Here is a 26,381-nt window from a genome sequence, read left to right as displayed (position 1 = left end):
TAACCACACTTTGAAATCATATCAAGATCTGAATGGGTATTTGCATAACTTTCTGGTGATTAGTATTGAACATCTGGAGCATATTACGTCATCTAAACATTCAGGGGTAATACCAACAGGCAGTACAAAGTGAAACAAACAAGTATGGCCTGTAATAAGTGAGGCAAATGTAAGACGTAGATTTTCAATTACAGTGCTTCGGTTTATTACAGAATAACACTGTGGAAGTCCCACAACAGCTGTCCGACTTCATCAGGTGATGGGCATTGCTGTCGTCACTGCTGCAAGACGTGACTGGTGATACATAACGGCATCAACGTTTATAGAGATCATGAGCAGGAATTGACATGGCTTAGAGGTGCTCACAGTAGTACGAAACTAGCAATCAGAGTACCCCCTCCTGAGAGCTGAGGAGAGGCTTTCCACATGTGTACTATGAGCAGTGATGGTGGTGCTGGACTGTACTGTGGTTAAAAGCTGAATTGACTCTGTAATGCATTGCATCAGATTAGGGATTGAAGGTTCTTGTTTCTCTCGTTTTAATTTAATGACAACCAATGCTGGATTCCAGGTAGTGCTTGGTTGAAATCCCAAATCCCTGTTGATAAGATCATCTGCTGTATGGATATGGATGGCCTCCTTAACAGTACAAACATAGACTGATGACACTGAAGATAAAGCATTAGATCTCTCACAAGACATCCAATGCTCCACGTTCAGACAGCCCACCTCGCTGGTTCGGTGCACGAGTGTTTGTCGATAGTGTGGAACATAATGTTGTAGCACAGTATGACACGTCTGCCCAGTATAAGACCTCTCACACTGGCATGGTGTTTCCAAGATTATATCTTTTCCTCAGTTTTGGTGGTGGAAACACACATAGTGTGTCTTGAGGATCTTTTTGGTTCTTGAAGACTTTCTGCCAAAGTACAGCAAGAAGACCACTGCAGTGGCTATCTCCGCATCTTCATTCACATCCCTCAATTGAACTCACTTTGATTCGAATGCTCATAGCACATTGGCTGCTGAGACATGCCACACCTCCTTTTCCCAGAGCAGCCTTTCTATAGCTTTTAAAGGAAATGAATATGAAACATATTTATACATCATAGTAGTGACACAAAAAGTTGATGGTGACTTGCTAGAAGGAACAGATATGGCTTCTTCGCTCAGTAATTGTAAGTAGCATTAATAGTCACTATGCACAACACCACACACGAATCAATACTAGATCCGCCATAACTACTTATTGTTATGGCGTGGAATACAGTTATGTAATTGAAGTTAGCCACGAGTGTGAATAATTTGGAGTGGCACTTTCATCAATCAGAGAGGGGCTGAGTTAAATTGTGCAATCAGCGTGTACCCAGGAGCACAAGACATTATTGCTTTGTGCAAGATGACAGCTTTTGATCTGCAAATATAACTCTGTGTGAATCTGTTTGTGGTAAACATTTGTGTCCCAGTGTTCTGTTGCTTTTTCTTGTAAACGTGACATCCAGAAATGATGAGCTGCCAATTTTTTCCACATTTGTGGTGAATTGATTATTCAAGTGGAGGGAGTTCAAATGCTATAGAAACAGAGGTAGAGGTGTATTGTCAACATACCATCAATGACAGGAAGATTGGAGAGTTATTAACCGCAGTCCTTTTTCCTCAAAGTCTGCTATAAAATAGTTTGCCACCTTAGGAGACATGGGTCTTCCCATGTCAACATTTCCCACTTTTTCAAAGTAATGGGTGCTAAATAAGAAATAGATTGAGATAAGCGCATATTTAAATAATGAGATAATGTCTTTCTCAAACCTACTGCTAATAAGCTCCAATGAGTTCTGTAGGGGCACTTTCATAAATAAGGATTCAACATGAAAGCTAACTAAAACATCAAACAGTGGAAATTCCTGGTATGACTATCAATAGTGTAGGAAAAGGCAGATGGCTACTCTATGTAAAGAAGGCTTAAGTTGCAGACAGGCACAATTAAAAGACACATCCATAAAGCTTTTGACCACAGTATTAATCAGCAAAACAGAAACACACACCATTCATACACACAAGCAAGCACATCTCATGCACATATGACTGCCAGCTCTACATGGCAATATGTCCCTGGTTGTGTGTGTGTGAATGGTGTGTGTTTCTCTTTTGCTGATGAAGGCTGTGGCTGAAAGCTTTGTGTAAGCATCATTTAATGGTTTCTGTCTCCAACTTAATGTGTCTTCTTTACAGTAAGTAGCAATCTGTCTAACCAAATGACCAAACAGTTGTAGTGTAACTGTTTTCAGGCATCCTATGAAAGTAAACCCCAAATGTTATGGTTACATTTGGCTACGAGAGGTCGGAACAGTGAAGTAAGGTGTTTAGCCAAAAAAATAAGTAAGTGCTCCAGTGTTATTATGGTCCACCTCCATAGTTAAGTGGTCAGCATATTGACTACTGTGTAGAGGACCCAGGTTTGATTCTTGGTACTGCCAGGAATTTTTCAGTGGTCTGAGGACTGGAATGGAGTGCACTAAGGATTGTGAGCTCTATAGCGGAGCTATTGAAAAGTAGCAGCTCCAAGGGAAGCCAACTGCAACAAGGAGAGTGGTGTGTTGATGTGCTGACCCATGCCCTTCCATACAACATCAGATGATGACATCTGCAAACGATGATATGACGGTCAATTGGTCTGTCTGGGCCAGAATGTGAAGATTTGCTTTTGCAGTGTTGCTGTGGGCCAAAGAGGTGGCCTATTCTTCTTAATCTTAGATAGGCCCTCTAGTTCTGGGGGAACCACAGGCTGTTGATGCAGGCACTTGGTGTCTGCCAGAATAAAACTCCTCTTGAAGTCTTAGAATTTTTGTGAGAGTTTTGCCTAACCAATCCTCTCCTTGCTTGTGATATGAAGGATCATGCATTTATCTTGCTGTTGTACTCAGTACATATGAGAAGGACGACAATGATCCCTTTGTTGGCAGGTAAACGGATGAGGTCTTGGCCTACTCTTAAGTCTCACAGAGCCTCTCCTTCTGCTGAAGTTATACTGAATCGTGGGTTAAAATTCAGCAGATATGTCACTGAATCTCTTCTGCAACCTCACTGGAAACTTTCAAGATTGCCTGTGCTATTCTAGGTATCACATTGCTGACTGAGGCTGTACCAGGTGTCATTGCATAATTCAGACTTTCCTGAAGCACTGAATCCACTGTATTATCCTAAGCCTTGTCCATGAGATTAAAACAGTTAATATATCCACAAAAATAATCAATGTGGAGATTTGCTTTTGCAGTGTTGCTATGGGCAGTTACATTAGATTAAACACAGTCCATCATTGTGGTACATTTTCTTGTGATTGGCTTCAAGTGGGGCTTACTTTGCCATTTGGTGAACCTTTGCTTGTTGTTTGGTCCACTCAGCTAGTGTCCAAGCAGTACTATCTACCCAGCTCCAGGATACAGCTGAGAGGTTTGATAAGATCATTAGGTGTTGAAAGAACAGAACTAGCAGATTCTCGAAGACAGATGTAAACTATTCCGAGAAAGTTTATTAGTAAAGCTTTAAGAACCGGCTGTAAATGATGACTAGGAATATACTGTAATCCCATGCCTATCACTCACTTAGAGATCATGAGGCTAAGATTAGAATTATTATAGTATGCACAAAGGCATTCAAATAATCATTCTTCACACACTCCATAAGTGAGTGGAACGGGAAGAAACCCTAGTAACTAGTGCAACGGGATGCTCCCTCTTCACTCCATCTCACAGTGGTTTGCAGAGTATAGATGTAGATGCAGGTGTAGTGAAAGTAATTTCACGAGCACAATTTGTAGCTCCTGTCCCGTGTAACTTACCCTCTCTCTCACAAGGACTGCACTCACTCGTCGCTTAATTCTAATAGCGGATGCCGAGTCATTATTATGTTTAAATTTAGAAAAAATTGGAAAAGTCTACTTGGCACGGTGTCTCGATACAAAGGACCAGCATGCCCAGCAATCTACCTCTCTTAGTACATAATTTATCAAACTCATTTATATCTTTTGCCATGTCCTACCTGTAGAGGTACTGGTCATGACTTTTCTGGCTTTCCTGGCCAATCTTCAGGAAATATTCTTGTCAGGTTTGCTGCCAGATGTTACTGTGTAGGTCCCAGACTCATTCACCGAAACAAGTATTCGACATCATCAACTGGTGGTGGTAGTTGCTCTGAACACTGCCACAAGCTGCGACTGACAGTACTTGCGCATCTTTCTTGAAATTTATCGGGGCTACGAGTAAAAAGTATGCTTGCATTGAGAAGAGCTCACAGTTAGGTGAAAGTAGTATTCGTTGTGTTCCCTGCTGGGAGCCAAGTATCACCAGTCGCATCTTGCAACAGTGACAATAGCAACTGCTACCACCCAATAATGTCGAACAGTTGTTTCGATGAAATATTGTGAGGCTCACACAGTGTTACCTGGCGACATATCTGAGAAGCGTATTTGCGGCGATCCACTGGGAAAGCCTGAAAGTCAGACATAGATTTGTTGAAAAGGGTATGGGAAAGTCCGATAGATCTGGACATCGAGCCACTTGTGAGACACTAGTGCGAACAATTTGTCTGTGTGAAGTCTTCATCGAGTGGGCATGACGGAAGGTAGTGAAAGAATTGAGAGACACGCTGGCAGAATTGTAACAGGTTGGTACAGTGAAAGTGCAGCGGATATGCTCAGGAAACTAGAATGTGAATCTCTGAAAGAAAGGCAGCATTGTCTCTCAAAACCTCGATGGGTAAATTTAAACAACCAGTACGTGAGGAAGATTGTGTGACAGTTTTGCTGCCACCATCTTGTATTTATTGTGAGGATATTGAGAGTAAGGACACACAGAGAAGCATATACAGAATCGTGTTTGCCTTGTTCAGTACACAAATGGAATAGAACAGAAAAGTGCAAATACTAGTACAGAGTAGGCTCTGCCTCCCGCTGGACAGTGGATTGCAGAGGATGTATGTAGATTCACATGTGCAGGTTCAATGTCTAAAAGAAGTTCTCTGAGAGCGCATTACAGTGCCTCTTGTGAGATAGCTTGTGGGTCTGAAAAAAGTTTATGAATAAAAGCCAGATTCTAATCTTTCAGTGAATTTGCTGTTAATTATTTGTTTTACAAAATCATTGTCAAAGTTCACAAATGTCACTGAAGTGTACGTGAAGGGTGGGAAAATTAAATTAATCTGGAGAATATTTATAAGACCACCTTGGAATTGAACCTTGTTACTGAACATGAGAGCTGCTATCACTGAAAATGCTGGAAACTATGACATTGATGCATCAGTCACTTGCTTTTACAACCTATGGCATGCTGTTACATGTCTGCACAAGCACATCTCCCGCATTCTCTGTACTGCGTCATTACATTTGGGTGAGTGAAAGGAGTAGATGTGTTTAGTGACCAGACGAATAAAACACAAAACGGCGTTCACGGTAAATAGCGTGTGTTCATTGTTGTGTTACGCGAAGCACATTGCGTGGAAAATGTGAGTGGAACTGTTTGTGCAATGGTTTAAGATTGAAAGTATTTGCAAAATCTTCCACAAAGTCTACAATGCAAAAGTTAGTGGAAAAATGGAGCAAAATAGGCTCTGTAGTGAATAAAAACTGTTACTGTACAAAAACAGTTTGAACATCAGAAAATGTTGCACGAGTGAAGGAAAGGCCGGAACAAAGTCTGAATGACATTTACCTGTGCAAGCGGGAATTAAGACATCTTGTTGAAATGTTATCAAAACAGACCTGCATCTACATCCTTACAAATTTACTCTTATACACAAGTTAAAAGCAACCAGTCGAAGTTTTGCGTGTTCGGTTCTACCTGTGATTTCTGAGTGAAATGGAATCACGATTGTTGTTTCCTTAGTTTTTAATTTCTTCAGATGAGGCACATCTCAGTCTGTCAGGGTATGTAAATTCATAGGACATATGCCATTATGCATAGAAGAGCTACTGAAGTAGTTTGAAGACCCATCACATAATCTTAAGATGGATGTCTGGTGCACAATTTTTGGTCTCTGCATTGTAACGTTATTATTCAACCAAACTGTTAATGTTGACTAGTATGTCCAGAAACATTCTAATCTAAATTAAGATCAACTCCCAGAGGGTGAAAGACTGTGTGGAAATTTTCATCAATATTGAGCAATAGCATATACTCCCCCGACAACCTTTTCACAAGTGGAAGAGGCATTGCAACCTCCTGGTCACCTCAATCGCCTGATCTCTCTCCCTGTGAGCTTTACCTGCGGGTTAAATTGAAGTGTCAGATGCAGTCAAATAATCTTGACACACTGGAAGAGCTACAGCAGTACTGCTGGTATCCCAGACCTGCTACACATGTCCCACAGTTCGATAAACTGAGCACAGTGCTGCATTGACAGCACTGGTGGCCATTTCTAGCATCTTCTGTGGTATTTGTTAACAAGGATCAGTCTCATGTCAGTCTCATTGTAAATACACTCCTGGAAATGGAAAAAAGAACACATTGACACCAGTGTGTCAGACCCACCATAGTTGCTCCGGACACTGCGAGAGGGCTGTACAAGCAATGATCACATGCACGGCACAGCGGACACACCAGGAACCGTGGTGTTGGCCGTCGAATGGCGCTAGCTGCGCAGCATTTGTCCACCGCCGCCGTCAGTGTCAGCCAGTTTGCCGTGGCATACGGAGCTCCATCGCAGTCTTTAACACTGGTAGCATGCCGCGACAGCGTGGACGTGAACCGTATGTGCAGTTGACGGACTTTGAGCGAGGGCGTATAGTGGGCATGCGGGAGGCCGGGTGGACGTACCGCCGAATTGCTCAACACGTGGGGCGTGAGGTCTCCACAGTACATCGATGTTGTCGCCAGTGGTCGACGGAAGGTGCACGTGCCCGTCGACCTGGGACCGGACCGCAGCGACGCACGGATGCACGCCAAGACCGTAGGATCCTACGCAGTGCCGTAGGGGACCGCACCGCCACTTCCCAGCAAATTAGGGACACTGTTGCTCCTGGGGTATCGGCGAGGACCATTCACAACCGTCTCCATGAAGCTGGGCTACGGTCCCGCACACCGTTAGGCCGTCTTCCGCTCACGCACCAACATCGTGCAGCCCGCCTCCAGTGGTGTCGCGACAGGCGTGAATGGAGGGACGAATGGAGACGTGTCGTCTTCAGCGATGAGAGTCGCTTCTGCCTTGGTGCCAATGATGGTCGTATGCATGTTTGGCGCCGTGCAGGTGAGCGCCACAATCAGGACTGCATACGACCGAGGCACACAGGGCCAACACCCGGCATCATGGTGTGGGGAGCGATCTCCTACACTGGCCGTACACCACTGGTGATCGTCGAGGGGACACTGAATAGTGCACGGTACATCCAAACCGTCATCGAACCCATCGTTCTACCATTCCTAGACCGGCAAGGGAACTTGCTGTTCCAACAGGACAATGCACGTCCGCATGTATCCCGTGCCACCCAGCGTGCTCTAGAAGGTGTAAGTCAACTACCCTGGCCAGCAAGATCTCCGGATCTGTCCCCTGTTGAGCATGTTTGGGACTGGATGAAGCGTCGTCTCACGCGGTCTGCACGTCCAGCACGAACGCTGGTCCAACTGAGGCGCCAGGTGGAAATGGCATGGCAAGCCGTTCCACAGGACTACATCCAGCATCTCTACGATCGTCTCCATGGGAGAATAGCACTCTGCATTGCTGCGAAAGGTGGATATACACTGTACTAGTGCCGACATTGTGCATGCTCTGTTGCCTGTGTCCATGTGCCTGCGGTTCTGTCAGTGTGATCATGTGATGTATCTGACCCCAGGAATGTGTCAATAAAGTTTCCCCTTCCTGGGACAATGAATTCACGGTGTTCTTATTTCAATTTCCAGGAGTGTATTTTCTTGGCCAGTTTCATTACAACTCTCCTACATAACAGAAGCAGGACAAAAATTGCAACAAGTCTGTTCTGATAAAAATTGTGTTGATTTTGTTAGTAACCTTAAGATAAAATAGCAGCATACACATCATTATTAGAAATTAGAGCCACAGCTTAAGCTCTGTTGTCCCACTTCACTTAAAGATAAACATTAATTTTATAGTGTTAAAACAATTTTTTTAATAATCGTGTGATTTTTCTATCCCCAGCAATTTGGAAACTATTAGCTCTGCATAAAAAATGAATAGGACCTTTTCCAGAGGAAATTTTATGTAATTTAATTTTGTACTGGAAAACATTTTCACTACATCTACATCTACATCCATACTCCGCAAGCCACCTGACGGTGCGTGGCGGAGGGTACCCTGAGTACCTCTATCGGTTCTCCCTTCTATTCCAGTCTCGTATTGTTCGTGGGAAGAAGGATTGTCGGTATGCGTCTGTGTGGGCTCTAATCTCTCTGATTTTATCCTCATGGTCTCTTCGCGAGATATACGTAGGAGGGAGCAATATACTGCTTGACTCTTCGGTGAAGATATGTTCTCGAAACTTTAACAAAAGCCCGTACCAAGCTATTGAGCGTCTCTCCTGCAGAGTCTTCCACTGGAGTTTATCTATCATCTCCGTAACGCTTTCGCGATTACTAAATGATCCTGTAACGAAGTGCGCTGCTCTCCGTCGGATCTTCTCTATCTCTTCTATCAACCCTATCTGGTACGGATCCCACACTGCTGAGCAGTATTCAAGCAGTGGGTGAACAAGCGTACTGTAACCTATTTCCTTTGTTTTCGGATTGCATTTCCTTAGGATTCTTCCAATGAATCTCAGTCTGGCATCTGCTTTACCGACGATCAACTTTATATGGTCATTCCATTTTAAATCACTCCTAATGTGTACTCCCAGATAATTTATGAAATTAACTGCTTCCAGTTGCTGACCTGCTATTTTGTAGCTAAATGATAAGGGATCTATCTTTCTATGTATTCGCAGCACATTACGCTTGTCTACATTGAGATTCAATTGCCGTTCCCTGCACCATGTGTCAATTCACTGCAGATCCTCCTGCATTTCAGTACAATTTTCCATTTTTACAACCTCTCGATACACCACAGCATCATCTGCAAAAAGCCTCAGTGAACTTCCGATGTCATCCACCAAGTCATTTATGTATATTGTGAATAGCAACGGTCCTATGACACTCCCCTGCGGCACACATGAAATCACTCTTACTTCGGAAGACTTCTCTCCATTGAGAATGACATGCTGCATTCTGTTATCTAGGAACTCCTCAATCCAATCACACAATTGGTCTGATAGTCCATATGCTCTTACTTTGTTCATTAAACGACTGTGGGGAATTGTATCGAACGCCTTGCGGAAGTCAAGAAACACGGCATCTACCTATGAACCGGTGTCTATGGCCCTCTGAGTCTCTTGGACGAATAGCGCGAGCTGGGTTTCACACGACCCTCTTTTTCGAAACCCATGCTGATTCCTACAGAGTAGATTTCTAGTCTCCAGAAAAGTCATTATCCTTGAACATAATACGTGTTTCAAAATTCTACAACTGATCGACGTTAGAGATATAGGTCTATAGTTCTGCACATCTGTTCGACGTCCCTTCTTGAAAATGGGGATGACCTGTGCCCTTTTCCAATCCTTTGGAACGCTACACTCTTCTAGAGACCTACGGTACACCGCTGCAAGATGGGGGGCAAGTTCCTTCGCGTACTCTGTGTAAAATTGAACTGGTATCCCATCAGGTCCAGCGGCCTTTCCTCTTTTGAGCGATTTTAATTGTTTCTCTATCCCTCTGTCGTCTATTTCGATACCTACCATTTTGTCATCTGTGCGACAATCTAGAGAAGGAACTACAGTGCAGTCTTCCTCTGTGAAACAGCTTTGGAAAAAGACATTTAGTATTTCGGCCTTTAGTTGGTCATCCTCTGTTTCAGTACCATTTTGGTCACAGAGTGTCTGGACATTTTGTTTTGATCCACCTACCGCTTTGACATAAGACCAAAATTTCTTAAGATTTTCTGCCAAGTCAGTATGTAGAACTTTACTTTCGATTTAATAGAGGGAAACATTCCACGTGGGAAAAATATATCTAAAAACAAAGATGATGTGACTTACCGAACGAAAGCGCTGGCAGGTCGATAGACACACAAACAAACACAAACATACACACAAAATTATAGCTTTCGCAACAAATGGTTGCTTCGTCAGGAAAGAGGGAAGGAGAGGGAAAGACGAAAGGAAGTGGGTTTTAAGGGAGAGGGTAAGGAGTCATTCCAATACCGGGAGCGGAAAGACTTACCTTAGGGGGAAAAAAGGACGGATATACACTCGCACACACACACATATCCATCCACACATATACAGACACAAGCAGACATATTTAAGGACAAAGAGTTTGGGCAGAGATGTCAGTCGAGGTGGAAGTGCAGAGGCAAAGATGTTGTTGAATGACAGGTGAGGTATGAGTGGCGGCAACTTGAAATTAGTGGAGATTGAGGTCTGATGGGTAACGGGAAGAGAGGATGTATTGGAGAGCAAGTTCCCATCTCCGGAGTTCGGATAGGTTGGTGTTGGTGGGAAGTATCCAGATAACCGGGACGGTGTAACACTGTGCCAAGATGTGCTGGCCGTGCACAAAGGCATGTTTAGCCACAGGGTGATCCTCATTACCAACAAACACTGTCTGCCTGTGTCCATTCATGCGAATGGACAGTTTGTTGCTGGTCATTCCCACATAGAATGCATCACAGTGTAGGCAGGTCAGTTGATAAATCACGTGGGTGCTTCCACACGTGGCTCTGCCTTTGATCGTGTACACCTTCCGGGTTACAGGACTGGAGTTGGTGGTGGTGGGAGGGTGCACGGGACAGGTTTTACACCGGGGGCGGTTACAAGGATAGGAGCCAGAGGGTAGGGAAGGTGGTTTGGGGATTTCATAGGGATGAACTAACAGGTTACGAAGGTTAGGTGGACGGCGGAAAGACACTCTTGGTGGAGTGGGGAGGATTTCATGAAGGATGGATCTCATTTCAGGGCAGGATTTGAGGAAGTCGTATCCCTGCTGGGGAGCCACATTCAGAGCCTGGTCCAGTCCCGGAAAGTATCCTGTCACAAGTGGGGCACTTTTGTGGTTCTTCTGTGGGGGATTCTGGGTTTGAGGGGATGAGGAAGTGGCTCTGGTTATTTGCTTCTGCTCCAGGTTGGGAGGGTAGTTGTGGGATGTGAAAGCTGTTGTCAGGTTGTTGGTGTAATAGTTCAGGGATTCCAGACTGGAGCAGATTCGTTTGCCACGAAGACCTAGGCTGTAGGGAAGGGACCGTTTGATGTAGAATGGGTGGCAGCTGTCATAATGGGGGTACTGTTGCTTGTTGGTGGGTTTGATGTGGACGGACGTGTGGCCATTGGACAGGTGGAGGTCAACGTCAAGGAAAGTGGCATGGGATTTGGAGTAGGACCAGGTGAATCTGATGGAACCAAAGGAGTTGAGGTTGGAGAGGAAATTCTGGAGTTCTTCTTCACTGTGAGTCCAGATCATGAAGATGTCATCAATAAATCTGTACCAAACTTTGGGTTGGCTGGCCTGGGTAACCAAGAAGGCTTCCTCTAAGCGACCCATGAATAGGTTGGCGTACGAGGGGGCCATCCTGGTACCCATGGCTGTTCCCTTTAATTGTTGGTATGTCTGGCCTTCAAAAGTGAAGAAGTTGTGGGTCAGGATGAAGCTGGCTAAGGTAATGAGGAAAGAGGTTTTAGGTAGGGTGGCAGGTGATCGGCGTGAAAGGAAATGCTCCATCGCAGCGAGGCCCTGGACATGCGGAATATTTGTGTATAAGGAAGTGGCATCAATGGTTACAAGGATGGTTTCCGGGGGTAACAGATTGGGTAAGGATTCCAGGCGTTCGAGAAAGTGGTTGGTGTCTTTGATGAAGGATGGGAGACTGCATGTAATGGGTTGAAGGTGTTGATCTACGTAGACAGAGATACGTTCTGTGGGGGCCTGGTAACCAGCTACAATGGGGCGGCCGGGATGATTGGGTTTGTGGATTTTAGGAAGAAGGTAGAAGGTAGGGGTGTGGGGTGTCGGTGGGGTCAGGAGGTTGATGGAGTCAGGTGAAAGGTTTTGCAGGGGGCCTAAGGTTCTGAGGATTCCTTGAAGCTCCGCCTGGACATCGGGAATGGGGTTACTTTGGCAAACTTTGTATGTGGTGTTGTCTGAAAGCTGACGCAGTCCCTCAGCCACATACTCCCGACGATCAAGTACCACGGTCGTGGAACCCTTGTCCGCCGGAAGAATGACGATGGATCGGTCAGCCTTCAGATCACGGATAGCCTGGGCTTCAGCAGTGGTGATGTTGGGAGTAGGATTAAGGTTTTTTAAGAAGGATTGAGATGCAAAGCTGGAAGTCAGAAATTCCTGGAAGGTTTGGAGAGGGTGATTTTGAGGAAGAGGAGGTGGGTCCCGCTGCGACGGAGGACGGAACTGTTCCAGGCAGGGTTCAATTTGGATGGTGTCTTGGGGAGTTGGATCATTAGGAGTAGGATTAGGATCATTTTTCTTCATGGCAAAGTGATATTTCCAGCAGAGAGTACGAGTGTAGGACAGTAAATCTTTGACGAGGGCTGTTTGGTTGAATCTGGGAGTGGGGCTGAAGGTGAGGCCTTTGGATAGGACAGAGGTTTCGGATTGGGAGAGAGGTTTGGAGCAAAGGTTAACTACTGAATTAGGGTGTTGTGGTTCCAGATTGTGTTGATTGGAATTTTGAGGTTTTGGGGGGAGTGGAGCTGGAAGTGGGAGATTGAGTAGGTGGGAGAGACTGGGTTTGTGTGCAATGAGAGGAGGTTGAGGTTTGCTGGAAAGGTTGTGAAGGGTGAGTGAGTTGCCTTTCCGGAGGTGGGAAACCAGGAGATTGGATAGTTTTTTGAGGTGGAGGGTGGCATGCTGTTCTAATTTACGGTTGGCCTGTAGGAGGATGCTCTGAACAGCCGGTGTGGATGTGGGAGAGGAAAGATTAAGGCCTTTTATTAAGGATAGGAGTTGACGGGTGTGTTCATTGGCTGAGTTGATGTGTAGGTGAAGGATTATGTGGGTGAGGGCAATGGATTGTTCAGTTTGGAACTGGTATAGGGACTGATGGAAAGAAGGGTTGCAGCCAGAGATGGGAGCTTTAAGTGTGAGGCCTTTGGGGGTAATGCCAAATGTCAGACAAACCTGAGAAAATAGAATATGGGAGCGTAATCTGGCTAGGGCGAAGGCATGTTTGCGGAGGGAATGTAAATAAAACTTAATGGGGTCGTTGTGGGGGGTGTTGTGAGGGTGACATGGTATTAGAAGGTGGAAAGTGTAACATGAGGCTGAAATGAAAATAAAAATATATGGGAAGAGATAAAGGTGAACTGGAAAGTAACTGGAGATCTGGTGTGAAAAAATGCGAAAAGGTGTTGGTTACAGCTGGGCTATGTTGGACTTGGGTTGGTAGACAACGATGCGCACAAAGGTTAGGTGGTTGTGTTGCCGCCAAAACACGTTAAAGGACGGAGAAATTCGGGAAAATTTCGAAAAAACTCTGTGTAATATATTTAAAGGGAGTGGTTTTGTGGTGGCAGATTATGGAAATGAGGCTAACAATTGTCTGACGAAGAAATAATGACGTTAAAACCTGTGGGAAGCGGCTAAAAATTATCAGTGATGTGGGAAAAACGGAAATGGAAATAAAGCGAAAGTTATTAGAACTAGCCGAAATGGTTGTTTAAAAGGTGAAAGGAACTGTTTGTGAACTAGAAATGGTGGATTTTATAGCGACGGTAGTGTTGAAAGCGGAAAAATTTTTTTTTTTGTTATGGTTTGGAAGTGGGTTACGTATTATTGAGTATATATAGGCGGGATAAAATTTTATAGCAGATTACGGTAAAAAGGAGAAGGTGAATACAAAATGAAACTACTGGCAAAACAGAAAGAGAAAATAAGACGACAGAAAAGATTTCGAAATGCAACAGTGACAATAACAAACGTAATTGTTGGGTTCAAATTAATGATATCAATATAATAGAGGGAAACATTCCACGTGGGAAAAATATATCTAAAAACAACGATGATGTGACTTACCGAACGAAAGCGCTGGCAGGTCGATAGACACACAAACAAACACAAACATACACACAAAATTCTAGCTTTCGCAACAAACGGTTGCTTCGTCATGAAAGAGGGAAGGAGAGGGAAAGACTAAAGGATGTGGGCTTTAAGGGAGAGAGTAAGGAGTCATTCCAGTCCCGGGAGCGGAAAGACTTAACTTAGGGGGAAAAAAGGACAGGTATACACTCGCACACACACACATATCCATCCACACATATACAGACACAAGCAGACATATTTAAAGACAAAGAGTTTGGGCAGAGATGTCAGTCGAGGCGGAAGTGCAGAGGCAAAGATGTTGTTGAATGACAGGTGAGGTATGAGTGGCGGCAACTTGAAATTAGTGGAGATTGAGGTCTGGTGGGTAACGGGAAGAGAGGATATATTGGAGAGCAAGTTCCCATCTCCGGAGTTTGGATAGGTTGGTGTTGGTGGGAAGTATCCAGATAACCGGGACGGTGTAACACTGTGCCAAGATGTGCTGGCCGTGCACCAAGGCATGTTTAGCCACAGGGTGATCCTCATTACCAACAAACACTGTCTGCCTGTGTCCATTCATGCGAATGGACAGTTTGTTGCTGGTCATTCCCATATAGAATGCATCACAGTGTAGGCAGGTCAGTTGGTAAATCACGTGGGTACTTTCACTTTACTTTCGAATTCATTGAACGGCTCTCGCATAGCCCTCCTCACACTACATTTCGCTTCGCGTAATTTTTGTTTGTCTGCAAGGCTTTGGCTATGTTTATGTTTGCTGTGAAGTTCCCTTTGCTTCTGCAGCAGTTTTCTAACTTGGTTGTTGTACCACGGTGGCTCTTTTCCATCTCTTACGATCTTGCTTGGCACATACTCATCTAACGCATATTGTACGATGGTTTTGAACTTTGTCCACTGATCCTCAACACTATCTGTACTTGAGACAAAACTTGTGTTGAGCCGTCAGGTACTCTGTAATCTGCTTTTTGTCACTTTTGCTAAACAGAAAAATCTTCCTACCTTTTTTAATATTTCTATTTACGGCTGAAGTCATCGATACCGTAACCGCTTTATGATTGCTGATTCCCTGTTCTGCGTTAACTGTTTCAAATAGTTCGGGTCTGTTTGTCACTAGAAGGTCTAATATGTTATCGCCACGAGTCGGTTCTCTGTTTAACTGCTCAAGGTAGTTTTCAGATAAAGCACTTAAAAAAATTTCACTGGATTCTTTGTCCCTACCACCCTTTATGAACGTTTGAGTCTCCCAGTCTATATCCGGCAAATTAAAATCTCCACCCAGACACCCAGAACTATAACATGGTGGGGAAATCTACTCGAAATATTTTCCAAATTATCCTTTAGGTGCTCAGCCACAACAGCTGCTGAGCCAGGGGGCCTATAGAGACATCCAATTACCATGCCTGAGCCTGCTTTAACCGTGACCTTCACCCAAATCATTTCACATTTCAGATCTCCGTCAATTTCCTTCGATACTATTGCACTTCTGATCGCTATAAACACGCCTCCCCCTTCACTGTCCAGCCTCTCTCTGCGGTATACATTCCAATCTGAGTTTAGGATTTCATTACTGTTTACGTCTGGTTTCAGCCAACTTTCTGTCCCTAGTACAATATGGGCGTTGTGACCGTTTATTAATGAGAGCAGTTCTGGGACCTTTCTTCTGTTTTTGAATTATTCAAGGAAAACATAAAAAAGTGACCTTTAAACCCCTCACCCCTAGTCCAATGTTTGCAGCCATCGTTCAGGGTTTGTAGATGTTGTTTGTGGCACTCCCTTTTACCATTGTACAAAAATTGGCAACTACATGATGACTTTTCCCCCAAGTCGACCTGTTTTGGTCTTTATTGACTGGGCTTCTGGAGTAGTGGACACAAATATGTAAGTTTAGAAACGCTCTGTAATGCCTACATTATGTAATATGTGAACAGGAGCAGAACACGGAAGAGGGGTAGTCATTGAATTTTAACAATCACTTTGAAAAAATAAGATTTAGTAATTAATTTTATGTTTACGTTGAAATCCCCAAACCACAGTACCGCAGCATGCCGTTAGTGGATCCACAAACAAAATAGTGCAGCCCACCTCCACTTTATAAGTGAGCTGCACCATTTTGTTTGTGGATCCTCTAGCGACATGCTTCAGTACCGTGGTGTGCAGATTTCAACACGTATCAGGACTGCACACATGTTCCTCGAAACAAACATAAAATTAATTACTAAACTTTATTTTCTGAAGTAATAATTAAAAATTAATGGCCAACCATTGTACTAAACTTTTTATGAAAACCGTATTTGATATTATTATCATTTTTTTTTCTTTTCTTCTATGGTGCTACAGCCCAGAATGAACCTTGGCCTTCCCAATGAGCTTCCGCCATCCATTACAGTCACTTGCTACCCTCCTCCAATTTCTGCATCCAAGCTTCCATAGGTCTTCTTCCACTCCATCCAGACATCTTGCTCGAGGTTGACCTTGCCCTCTTTGTCCTTCTGGATTACTAAAGAGAATCTCAGACTCCTCCATTTGTGCCACATGACCTGCCCACCTTATCCTTCCTGATCTTATGATTTTTGTTACAGGAGCATCGGAATGTATAGTGTACGATTCTGCTTTGCACCTTTTCCTTCATTGTTCTTTCTCATACACGGGACCAGTTATTCTCCTCAAAACTTTCCTCTCAAATCTGTCGAGCAGCCTTGCATTGGTTTCTGTCGGGGACCATGTTTCTGAAGCATAAGTGAGAATTGGTGTAACAAGGGTTTTATAAATAGCGAATTTTGTTGGGTGGCCGAGGAGTCTTGACCGAAATAAATTACCCAAGGTGAAATATGCCTTATTTGCTGATATCAGCCTAATCTGAATTTCAGTTGAGATGTCATTAAAACAAATGACTATGAAACCAAGATACTTGAAGCTATCAACTCTTTCAAATGTGTATCCATTCACACTGAAAGTTGATGGCATATTGGGTTGATATGCTTTCCACAGGCCCTGTATTTAGTTTTACCTTCATTTATCATAAGACCCAGTTTCTTACTTGCTCGACTTACGGTATGTCTTTCTTTCTGAGCGTTTGATATCCTTGCTCTTATCTTGCCATTACAAGAAAATTATCTGAATCCACATTAGGGCCACAAAAGGTTTTAACATCGAGCAAGTTAGATTTATGCCACTGGTCTATCAGTACATGGTCAATTTGATTAATGGTTCTACCATCAGATGACCTCCATGTGTCCTTGTGTATCTCCTTATGGGGAAACCTGGTAGATCCCACTATCATATTCTGGGAGGCTGCGAAGACGATCAGTCTTATTCCATTATCATTAGTGGATCCATGTTTACTGTGGGCTCCAATTACGGACTGGAACATGTCTTCTCTTCCAAGTTGTGCATTAAAATCACCTAGCATGATCTTGTGCCATTCCTTGGACACACATCATAAACTTTTTCAAGGGCATCATAGAAATCATCTTTTAGGTCTTCAGTAGATTCTTCTGTTGGTGCATGTTCATTAATTATACTATAATTAAAGAATCTTCCTTTAGTTCTAATTACTGATAGCCTTGGATTAATGGGTGTAAAATTCATCACCAAATGTTTCAGACCTTTATGAACAAGGAAATCTGTACCAAACTCATGTCTGTCATCATCACAGCTATGGAATATAGTGCCCTCTTTCTTTTGCAATACCCCACTCCCTGCCCATCGAATTTCTTGGGTGGCAATAATGCTCTTCTTGAGCTTCCCCTGCTAGTCTAATTACTTCTTTAGTGACCCTGGGCTCTATAAAGATTGAACATGCCAGGTACCAGTTCGAAGATCGATTTTTAACTTTTTAACCATTCATTGTCCAAGATCTGTGCCACATTGTCGTCTGTTAATCCGTCTGGCTTCTACTCTTTGGGTTTTCGCAACTTTGCTTTTTTAAACAGGAAGAGGGTGTTAGCCTTGAGCCCAACTCCCAATCTGGAGGACCAGGATTTGTATTAGGTTTACTTCCCAAGGGAAGTTGGCTTCACTACTCCTCTAGAGCCCTCCCTGCCCTATGTTGTGGGACACACTTCATCTGGCTCCTCAGTCGAGACCAATCCGGCGTGGGTGACGCTGCCAGTAGCTACACTACCACTGGCATAGCCCTCAATTTCATGGAATCACACAAGGCCTCCCGCCTGGCACTAAAGGTGCTTGCTACAAGGCAGTGTCCCTTGGGATGTTATTATTATTATTAATTTTATGGCCAGATCAGATCACTTGAGTCACTCCACATTCAGTTTTTCTTTGAAGGTTGCACTGTTCAGTTCTTGTGATCCATGCAGTACTATTTCATTCTTTCCAATTGTAATTTTCTCAGTTAATCCGAAATTTCTGTACACGTTCCAGGTGTCATTCCTGCTGAAAATTGTGGTTCTTAAGAAGAGTATTAATTTTATTATATTTGTTCTCTGCATCTGTTATCTAGAGTCCACCTGCTTTAAGAGCTTCCTGAATTTCTCAGATCCGTTGTTCTCTTGTCTTCTTTCTAAGATTACTCATCTCAAGTTGTTGTTAAGTCCTGTTTCCTTACAGTCACGAAATGTGGAGGAAATAAGTAAGAGATTTTTATTTTGTTCATTGTGCTGTTCAGTCTCTCGATAGGAAGTTTCTTTGGGGAGGCTTCTCGAAACTCCTTTGACCAGGTATTTTTTATTTATGTGAGTTCTGATGATTCATCTTTCAGTTTTGAGGATCTTATCAGTTCTTTCATTCTTTATTTTGAGCAGGGTTTTGGAAGTATAAGTAGTTGTGGGAGATTTTATTGTTTTTGTGTTGAATTTCAGTGTCTGCTGCAAAGTATTTCTTATTATTTGTTGACCAGATTAGAAATTGAGCTTTTTTCAGTTTGTTGGTTCCATTTATCCATGTTTCTTTCTCACTTAAGTTTTTTTTTTTTTTGGTCATCAGTCTACTGACTGGTTTGATGCGGCCCGCCACGAATTCCTTTCCTGTGCTAACCTCTTCATCTCAGAGTAGCACTTGCAACCTACGTCCTCAATTATTTGCTTGACGTATTCCAATCTCTGTCTTCCTCTACAGTTTTTGCCCTCTACAGCTCCCTCTAGTAGCATGGAAGTCATTCCCTCATGTCTTAGCAGTTGTCTTATCATCCTGTCCCTTCTCCTTAACAGTGTTTTCCACATATTCCTTTCCTCTCCGATTCTGCATAGAACCTTTTCATTCCTTACCTTATCAGTCCACCTAATTTTCAACATTCGTCTATAGCACCACATCTCAAATGCTTCGATTCTCTTCTGTTCCGGTTTTCCCACAGTCCTTGTTTCACTACCGTACAATGCTGTACTTCAGATGTACATCCTCAGAAATTTCTTCCTCAAATTAAGGCCGGTATTTGATATTAGTAGACTTCTCTTGGCCAGAAATGCCTTTTTTGCCGTAGCGAGTCTGCTTTTGATGTCCTCCTTGCTCCGTCCATCATTGGTTATTTTACTGCGTAGGTAGCAGAATTCCTTAACTTCATTGACTTCGTGACCATCAATCCTGATGTTAAGTTTCTCGCTGGTCTCATTTCTACTACTTCTCATTACCTTTGTCTTTCTCCGATTTACTCTCAAACCATACTGTGTACTCATTAGACTGTTCATTCTATTCAGCAGATCATTTAATTCTTCTTCACTTTCACTCAGGATAGCAATGTCACCAGCGAATCGTATCATTGATATCCTTTCACCTTGTATTTTAATTCCACTCCTGAACCTTTCTTTTATTTCCATCATTGCTTCCTCGATGTACAGACTGAAGAGTAGGGGCGAAAGGCTACAGCCTTGTCTTACACCCTTCTTAATACGAGCACTTCGTTCTTGATCATCCACTCTTATTATTCCCTCTTGGTTGTTGTACATATTGTATATGACCCATCTCTCCCTATAGCTTACCCCTACTTTTTTCAGAATCTCGAACAGCTTGCACCATTTTATATTGTCGAACGCTTTTTCCAGGTCGACAAATCCTATGAAAGTGTCTTGATTTTTCTGTAGCCTTGCTTCCATTATTAGCCGTAATGTCAGAATTGCCTCTCTCGTCCCTTTACTTTTCCTAAAGCCAAACTGATCGTCACCTAGCGCATTCTCAATTTTCTTTTCCATTCTTCTGTATATTATTCTTGTAAGCAGCTTCGATGCATGAGCTGTTAAGCTGATTGTGCGATAATTCTCGCACTTTTCAGCTCTTGCCGTCTTCGGAATTGTGTGGATGATGCTTTTCCGAAAGTCAGATGGTATGTCACCAGACTCATATATTCTACTCACCAACGTGAATAGTCGTTTTGTTGCCACTTCCCCCAATGATTTTAGAAATTCTGATGGAATGTTATGTATCCCTTCTGCCTTATTTGACCGTAAGTCCTCCAAAGCTCTTTTAAATTCCGATTCTAATACTGGATCCCCTATCTCTTCTAAATCGACTCCTGTTTCTTCTTCTATCACATCAGACAAATCTTCACCCTCATAGAGGCTTTCAATGTATTATTTCCACCTATCTGCTCTCTCCTCTGCATTTAACAGTGGAATTCCCGTTGCACTCTTGATGTTACCACTATTGCTTTTAATGTCACCAAAGGTTGTTTTGACTTTCCTGTATGCTGAGTCTGTCCTTCCGACAATCATATCTTTTTCGATGTCTTCACATTTTTCCTGCAGCCATTTCGTCTTAGCTTCCCTGCACTTCCTGTTCATTTCATTCCTCAGCGACTTGTATTTCTGTATTCCTTATTTTCCCGTTGTTTGTACTTCCTCCTTTCATCAATCAACTGAAGTATTTCTTCTGTTACCCATGGTTTCTTCGCAGCTACCTTCTTTGTACCTATGGTTTCCTTCCCAACTTCTGTGATGGCCCTTTTTAGAGATGTCCATTCCTCTTCAACTGTACTGCCTTCTGCGCTATTCCTTATTGCTGTATCTATAGGGTTAGAGAACTTCAAACGTATCTCGTCATTCCTTAGTACTTCTGTATCCCACTTCTTTGCGTATTGACTCTTCCTGACTAATGTCTTGAACTTCAGCCTACTCTTCATCACTACTATATTGTGATCTGAGTCTATATCTGCTCCTGGGTACGCCTTACAATCCAGTATCTGATTTCGGAATCTCTGTCTGACCATGATGTAATCTAATTGAAATCTTCCCGTATCTCCCGGCTTTTTCCAAGTATACCTCCTCCTCTTGTGATTCTTGAACAGGATATTCGCTATTACTAGCTGAAACTTGTTATAGAACTCAATTAGTCTTTCTCCTCTTTCATTCCTTGTCCCAAGCCCATATTCTCCTGTAACCTTTTTTTCTACTCCTTCCCTTACAACTGCATTCCAGTCGCCCATGACTATTAGATTTTCGTCCCCCTTTACATACTGCATTACCCTTTCAATATCCTCATACACTTTCTCTATCTGTTCATCTTCAGCTTGCGAAGTTGGCATGTATACCTGAACTATCGTTGTCAGTGTTGGTCTGCTGTCGATTCTGATTAGAACAACCCGGTCACTGAACTGTTCACAGTAACACACCCTCTGCCCTACCTTCCTATTTATAACGAATCCTACACCTGTTATACCATTTTCTGCTGCTGTTGATATTACCCGATACTCATCTGATGAGAAATCCTTGTCTTCCTTCCACTTCACTTCACTGACCCCTACTATATCTAGATTGAGCCTTTGCATTTCCATTTTCAGATTTTCTAGTTTCCCTACCACATTCAAGCTTCTGACATTCCACGCCCCGACTCGTAGAACGTTATCCTTTCGTTGATTATTCAATCTTTTTCTCATGGTAACCTCCCCCTTGGCAGTCCCCTCCCGGAGATCCGAATGGGGGACTATTCCGGAATCTTTTGCCAATGGAGAGAACATCATGTCACTTCTTCAATTACAGGCCACATGTCCTGTTGATACACGTTATGTGTCTTTAATGCAGTGGTTTCCATTGCCTTCTACATCCTCATGTCGTTGATCATTGCTGATTCTTCCGCCTTTAGGGGCAATTTCCCACCCCTAGGACGAGAGAGTGCCCTGAACCTCTATCCGCTCCTCCGCCCTCTTTGACAAGGCCGTTGGCAGAATGAGGCTGACTTCTTATGCCGGAAGTCTTCGGCCGCCAATGCTGATTATTTATCAAAATTTAGTCAGTGGCGGGGATCGAACCCGGGACCGAAGATATTTAAGCTGAAGCACTATGTAAATTTTTTTAGGTGTTTATGAGGACTGTACTTGTACTTGATACTGTACTTGATACTAGTAATCCTGTTTTTAACCCAGATAGTCCTGAAGTATTTGTTTTTCAAAATTGATTTATATCTTATCTACATTCATTCACAAGATTGTAAGGAAGGAAGTAAAAACAATTTTGAGTATTTATTTTTATTTAGTATTTCCAAAAATGGTCATCCTTCCAAAAGGACGTCAGGACAATAAGGTAACATGTTTTTAAAGTATATGACATTGCACAGTTAACTTGTTTTGGTTTTTATACTTTCAAATAAACATAAATAAATTTTAGTTATGGGCTAAAACAGCTAATAAATACAAAAAACAAAGAAAATAACCTATAAACATATTTTATGCACTAATATGATAAGTCTAAAAGCAACAAACCTGAAGTGGTTCGTCACATTTTATGCACATAGTAGTAGTTTTTTTGTGGCAACTTCAACATTTCAGCTGCTTCTTCTTTTTTGTTATCTCGTCCGTTGGTAATTCAGCAACATAATGTTCTCTTCCATCAAATCTAGAATCCAGTTTTGCCCTCTTTCTAGGACATCCTCTGCTGGTAGTGACTCTTTTGTTATTTTTATGAATTGCAGTGACAATTCGACGACAAAATGTCAGGTGATCTATGGGTTTTTCGTTGTGCTTGTAAAGATCCCAGGCATTTTGCTCTGCAATGTCTATAAAATGTGCAATGATTGGGAAATACCACTTTTTCCCTCTTACAGAGCATCTATATAGGGATACATTTTGGTCAGCTCGATCTGTGCCTCCCATAAGAGTATTGTAGGAGTGTAATAAGTTAGGTTGAGGCAAGCTAATCCTTTTCTTTTGTTACCTGGAAAATATTGCTTCAAAGCATAGTGGTTGCACTCTGTCAAAGTTGGTGGCTCCAGTAACAACATTGTTGTCATTCCAACGTACAATGGAAATCCCGGATGGTGAGTCAGAACAAACTTTATATGATCCTCTAGTTTCTTTTATCATTTTATCTACAGATGATAGAGTACAATTCTTAACTCTGTTTCCTCTTATTGTTCCTGTTGCTTCCATGCCCCTCTCTTTTAGGTCATGTAGTAGTTCAACGCTGGTAAAGAGGTTATCAAAATATATTTGATATGGAACATGTTGAAGTAACTGGTCAACATAAGTCATTACCATACTGTACCCCATACCTTTCATTTCATAATCCTTACCACATGTGCCAGCTCCTTGGTAGGGTTCGAGCCAAATAATATATCCACCACTTTTGCCTCCACACCAAAATTTGATCCTGCATCGGACTGGTTTCCCTTTTATGAATTGTTTGCACCCGTGACTTCCGAAGTATGAGACCATCGATTCATCGACAGAATGATGCCGCATGTGAGGTGCAAATTGTTTGAATCTATCATTCAGCATACACAGTAATGGATGAAGTTTCCCAAAATGGTCTGATTTATCTAAATTGTCATTGTTGCATACATGCAAATTGGAAAAGATAAAGTCAAATCGATCTCTGGATATGGCATTTGTTACGAGGTCTTTGTGACTGTCTTTATCTGATTGCCAGTACATCTTTCTGCATGACACTGTTACGTATCCACTTAGCAGAAGTATGGCAATAAACACCAACATATCATCTTCTGAACAATCACCTACTCTATTTCTCTTGGCTGCGTACTGATTTGTGTAAGTGACCATCATTTGAAGCACTTCGTTAGCAAAAAACTGTTGGAAATATTCAAGCAGTATTCGCCCTTCCTTCATTGCAACTGTTAACATTAGAGGCCATACAATTGTTGGATCAACTATTTCACCACTTTTCCAGTTATATTTCTTGAGGTTTAGAATTTTATTCTTTGATAGCCTTGCTGGTTTGTTTGTGGTTGTTGTTGTTATTGTTGCTGTTTTTGTACTGCTGCAGGGTCCTGGAACAACATCAGAGGTAAAGGATTGTTTCCTTGTTGCATTCACAGCATTACCATTGGTAGAAATGGCTAAATCACAAAGCGCAGTAGCATTGAACTGACTTGCTGTTAATTTATCTCCACTTGGATTTTCTTCAGCACCCGAATCTTCATCTGTTATGTCATCAGTTGAATTTAGAGGAGGGTGTGATGTTACATTCACACCAGTATTAGGTATTTCCTCATCTTTTGATTCTAACATGTCCAAAAGTTCCATCAGTGTACATCCTTTTCTGTGAATGCAAAATGACAACATATTACCCTGACGTCCTTCTGGAAGGACGGTTGAAAACATTATTGAATTACAACTGACAAAAACTTTCAAACGTAATATGAATCCATAAATAATATAGGTTAAGATATTATACGACAAGTTTCAGAATTATTGACGCAATATGAAAGAAAATATACATACCCATCCATTACATAGTCAGTCAGTTCGTCCACGGTAAAATCGGCCCTATTTTCAAGAGAGAGTTTCTCGCTCACTATGAACAACGACGTCAAACTGACTGTCTCAGAGCGCAACTGACTCTGCCTACTTCATATAACAATGCGTCACAGTCCGTTGCAACAATGCATTATTCTCAAAAATAAATAATTTCAACAGTGAGTGACGTCGTCCTTCCAGAAGGACGTCAATGTTATCTGGGTTAAGGTGATTATTTAGAGACTGGTGATCTGGGCACAAACTTGTAGCATGTCAAGAGCTGAGAGAGCTAAATCATCTGCAAACCCCAGGCAGTTGGTTCATATGAGGGCTTCGCTCCAGTGTTGATTTTTAACTGTTTTCTTTTTTGCCAAATCTGCATTACATAATCGAGGGCTACATTGAAAAGCATTGGGGATAATCCATCACCTTGTCTAAGAACACTTTTTACTGTGAAGATTTTTGAAATTCCTTCACTGAAATTTGTCTTAGAATTTGTGTTGGTTAAAGTTAGTTAATTGAATTTTATTATTTTGGGTTGGAGATCACATGATCCAAGGGTTTTTAAAGTGTGTATCTATGGACTCTATCTTATGCTTTTTTGAAATCTTTGAATGAAATAAAGAGCTGTTTTTCTGCACTTGTAATATTCTATTACTAATGTTAAGCTTAGAATTTGGAAGGGCAGCTTCTGTTTGGGTGAAATCCACCTTGGTATTTTCCAAGTTGTGGTTCAAGAATGTTCTTTTTTTAGGTTAGGTAGTTAGAGGTCTGTATTCTGGCACTAGCTCGGCAGATCAGGTCTGACAACCACCTCGTCATCCTCTGCCAATGGCATCGTTGGGGTTGGGGTTTTTTTGGGGAAGGAGACCAGACAGCAAGTTCATCGGTCTCATTGGGTTAGGGAAGGACGGGGAAGGAAGTCGGCCGTGCCCTTTGAAGGGAACCATCCCGGCATTTGCCTGGAGTGATTTAGGGAAATCACGGAAAAGCTAAATCAGGAGGGCCGGATGCGGGATTGAACCGTCGTCCTCCCGAATGCGAGTCCAGTGTCTAACCACTGCGCCACCTCGCTCGGTGTCATTGAATGTTGGATGGAGGGGCATGTGGTCATCACATTGCCGCATGTTGTCGGGCTTTTTGATCTCGACTGCTTATCAGTAGTAGCTCCTCAGCTGGCATCACGAGTGCACTCAGTTCAGGTCCTCCCACCGAGGAAAAATCCCTGCCAGTGCCGGAAATCGAACCTGGGTCTCCCACGTGGCAGGCAGCTGTGCTGATCACTTAGCTGTGAAGGCAGACCTTTTTTTAAAATTATGAATCCAGTGCTCTGGTATTTTCTCTGCGGTCCACATTTTGATTAGATGTTGGTGGAGATTTACGATTGCAGTTTTTCGTACATTTTCCCAGTTTTCTGTGCAGAGTAGATCATCACCGAATGCCTCGCAATTATTTAGTTCTGTGATTGCGAGTTCTACCTCGTCAATGGTCGGAGGATCGACTACTTCGGTGGTGGTTTAAATGAATGTGTCCTTATGTATTTGAAACTTTTCCAGTGTGTTGCCACAATTTAAATGTTTGTGAATGTCTCTGTGAGGAGCTCTTCATTTTATTGGTTATTGTGCTCCAACTTTCCTGATTTGTATCTCAGCATTAATTTTGGCATT

The 26,381-nt window shown here is 42.6% G+C and overlaps 1 protein-coding gene across 1 annotated transcript; it reads right to left on the bottom strand.

Annotated features, from left to right (window-relative positions):
* Positions 1 to 23,169: 23,169 nt before the first annotated feature.
* Positions 23,170 to 24,579, bottom strand: LOC126428027 (piggyBac transposable element-derived protein 3-like). Its single transcript, XM_050089906.1, has one exon. It carries the CDS (start codon positions 24,577 to 24,579, stop codon positions 23,170 to 23,172), a length of 1,410 nt encoding a protein of 469 aa, XP_049945863.1.
* Between the last annotated feature and the right edge of the window lie 1,802 nt (positions 24,580 to 26,381).

Source organism: Schistocerca serialis, chromosome 12 (genome assembly GCF_023864345.2).
Source record: "Schistocerca serialis cubense isolate TAMUIC-IGC-003099 chromosome 12, iqSchSeri2.2, whole genome shotgun sequence".
NCBI classification, from domain to species: domain Eukaryota; kingdom Metazoa; phylum Arthropoda; class Insecta; order Orthoptera; family Acrididae; genus Schistocerca; species Schistocerca serialis.
This window is presented reverse-complemented; position numbering and strand designations above follow the sequence as displayed.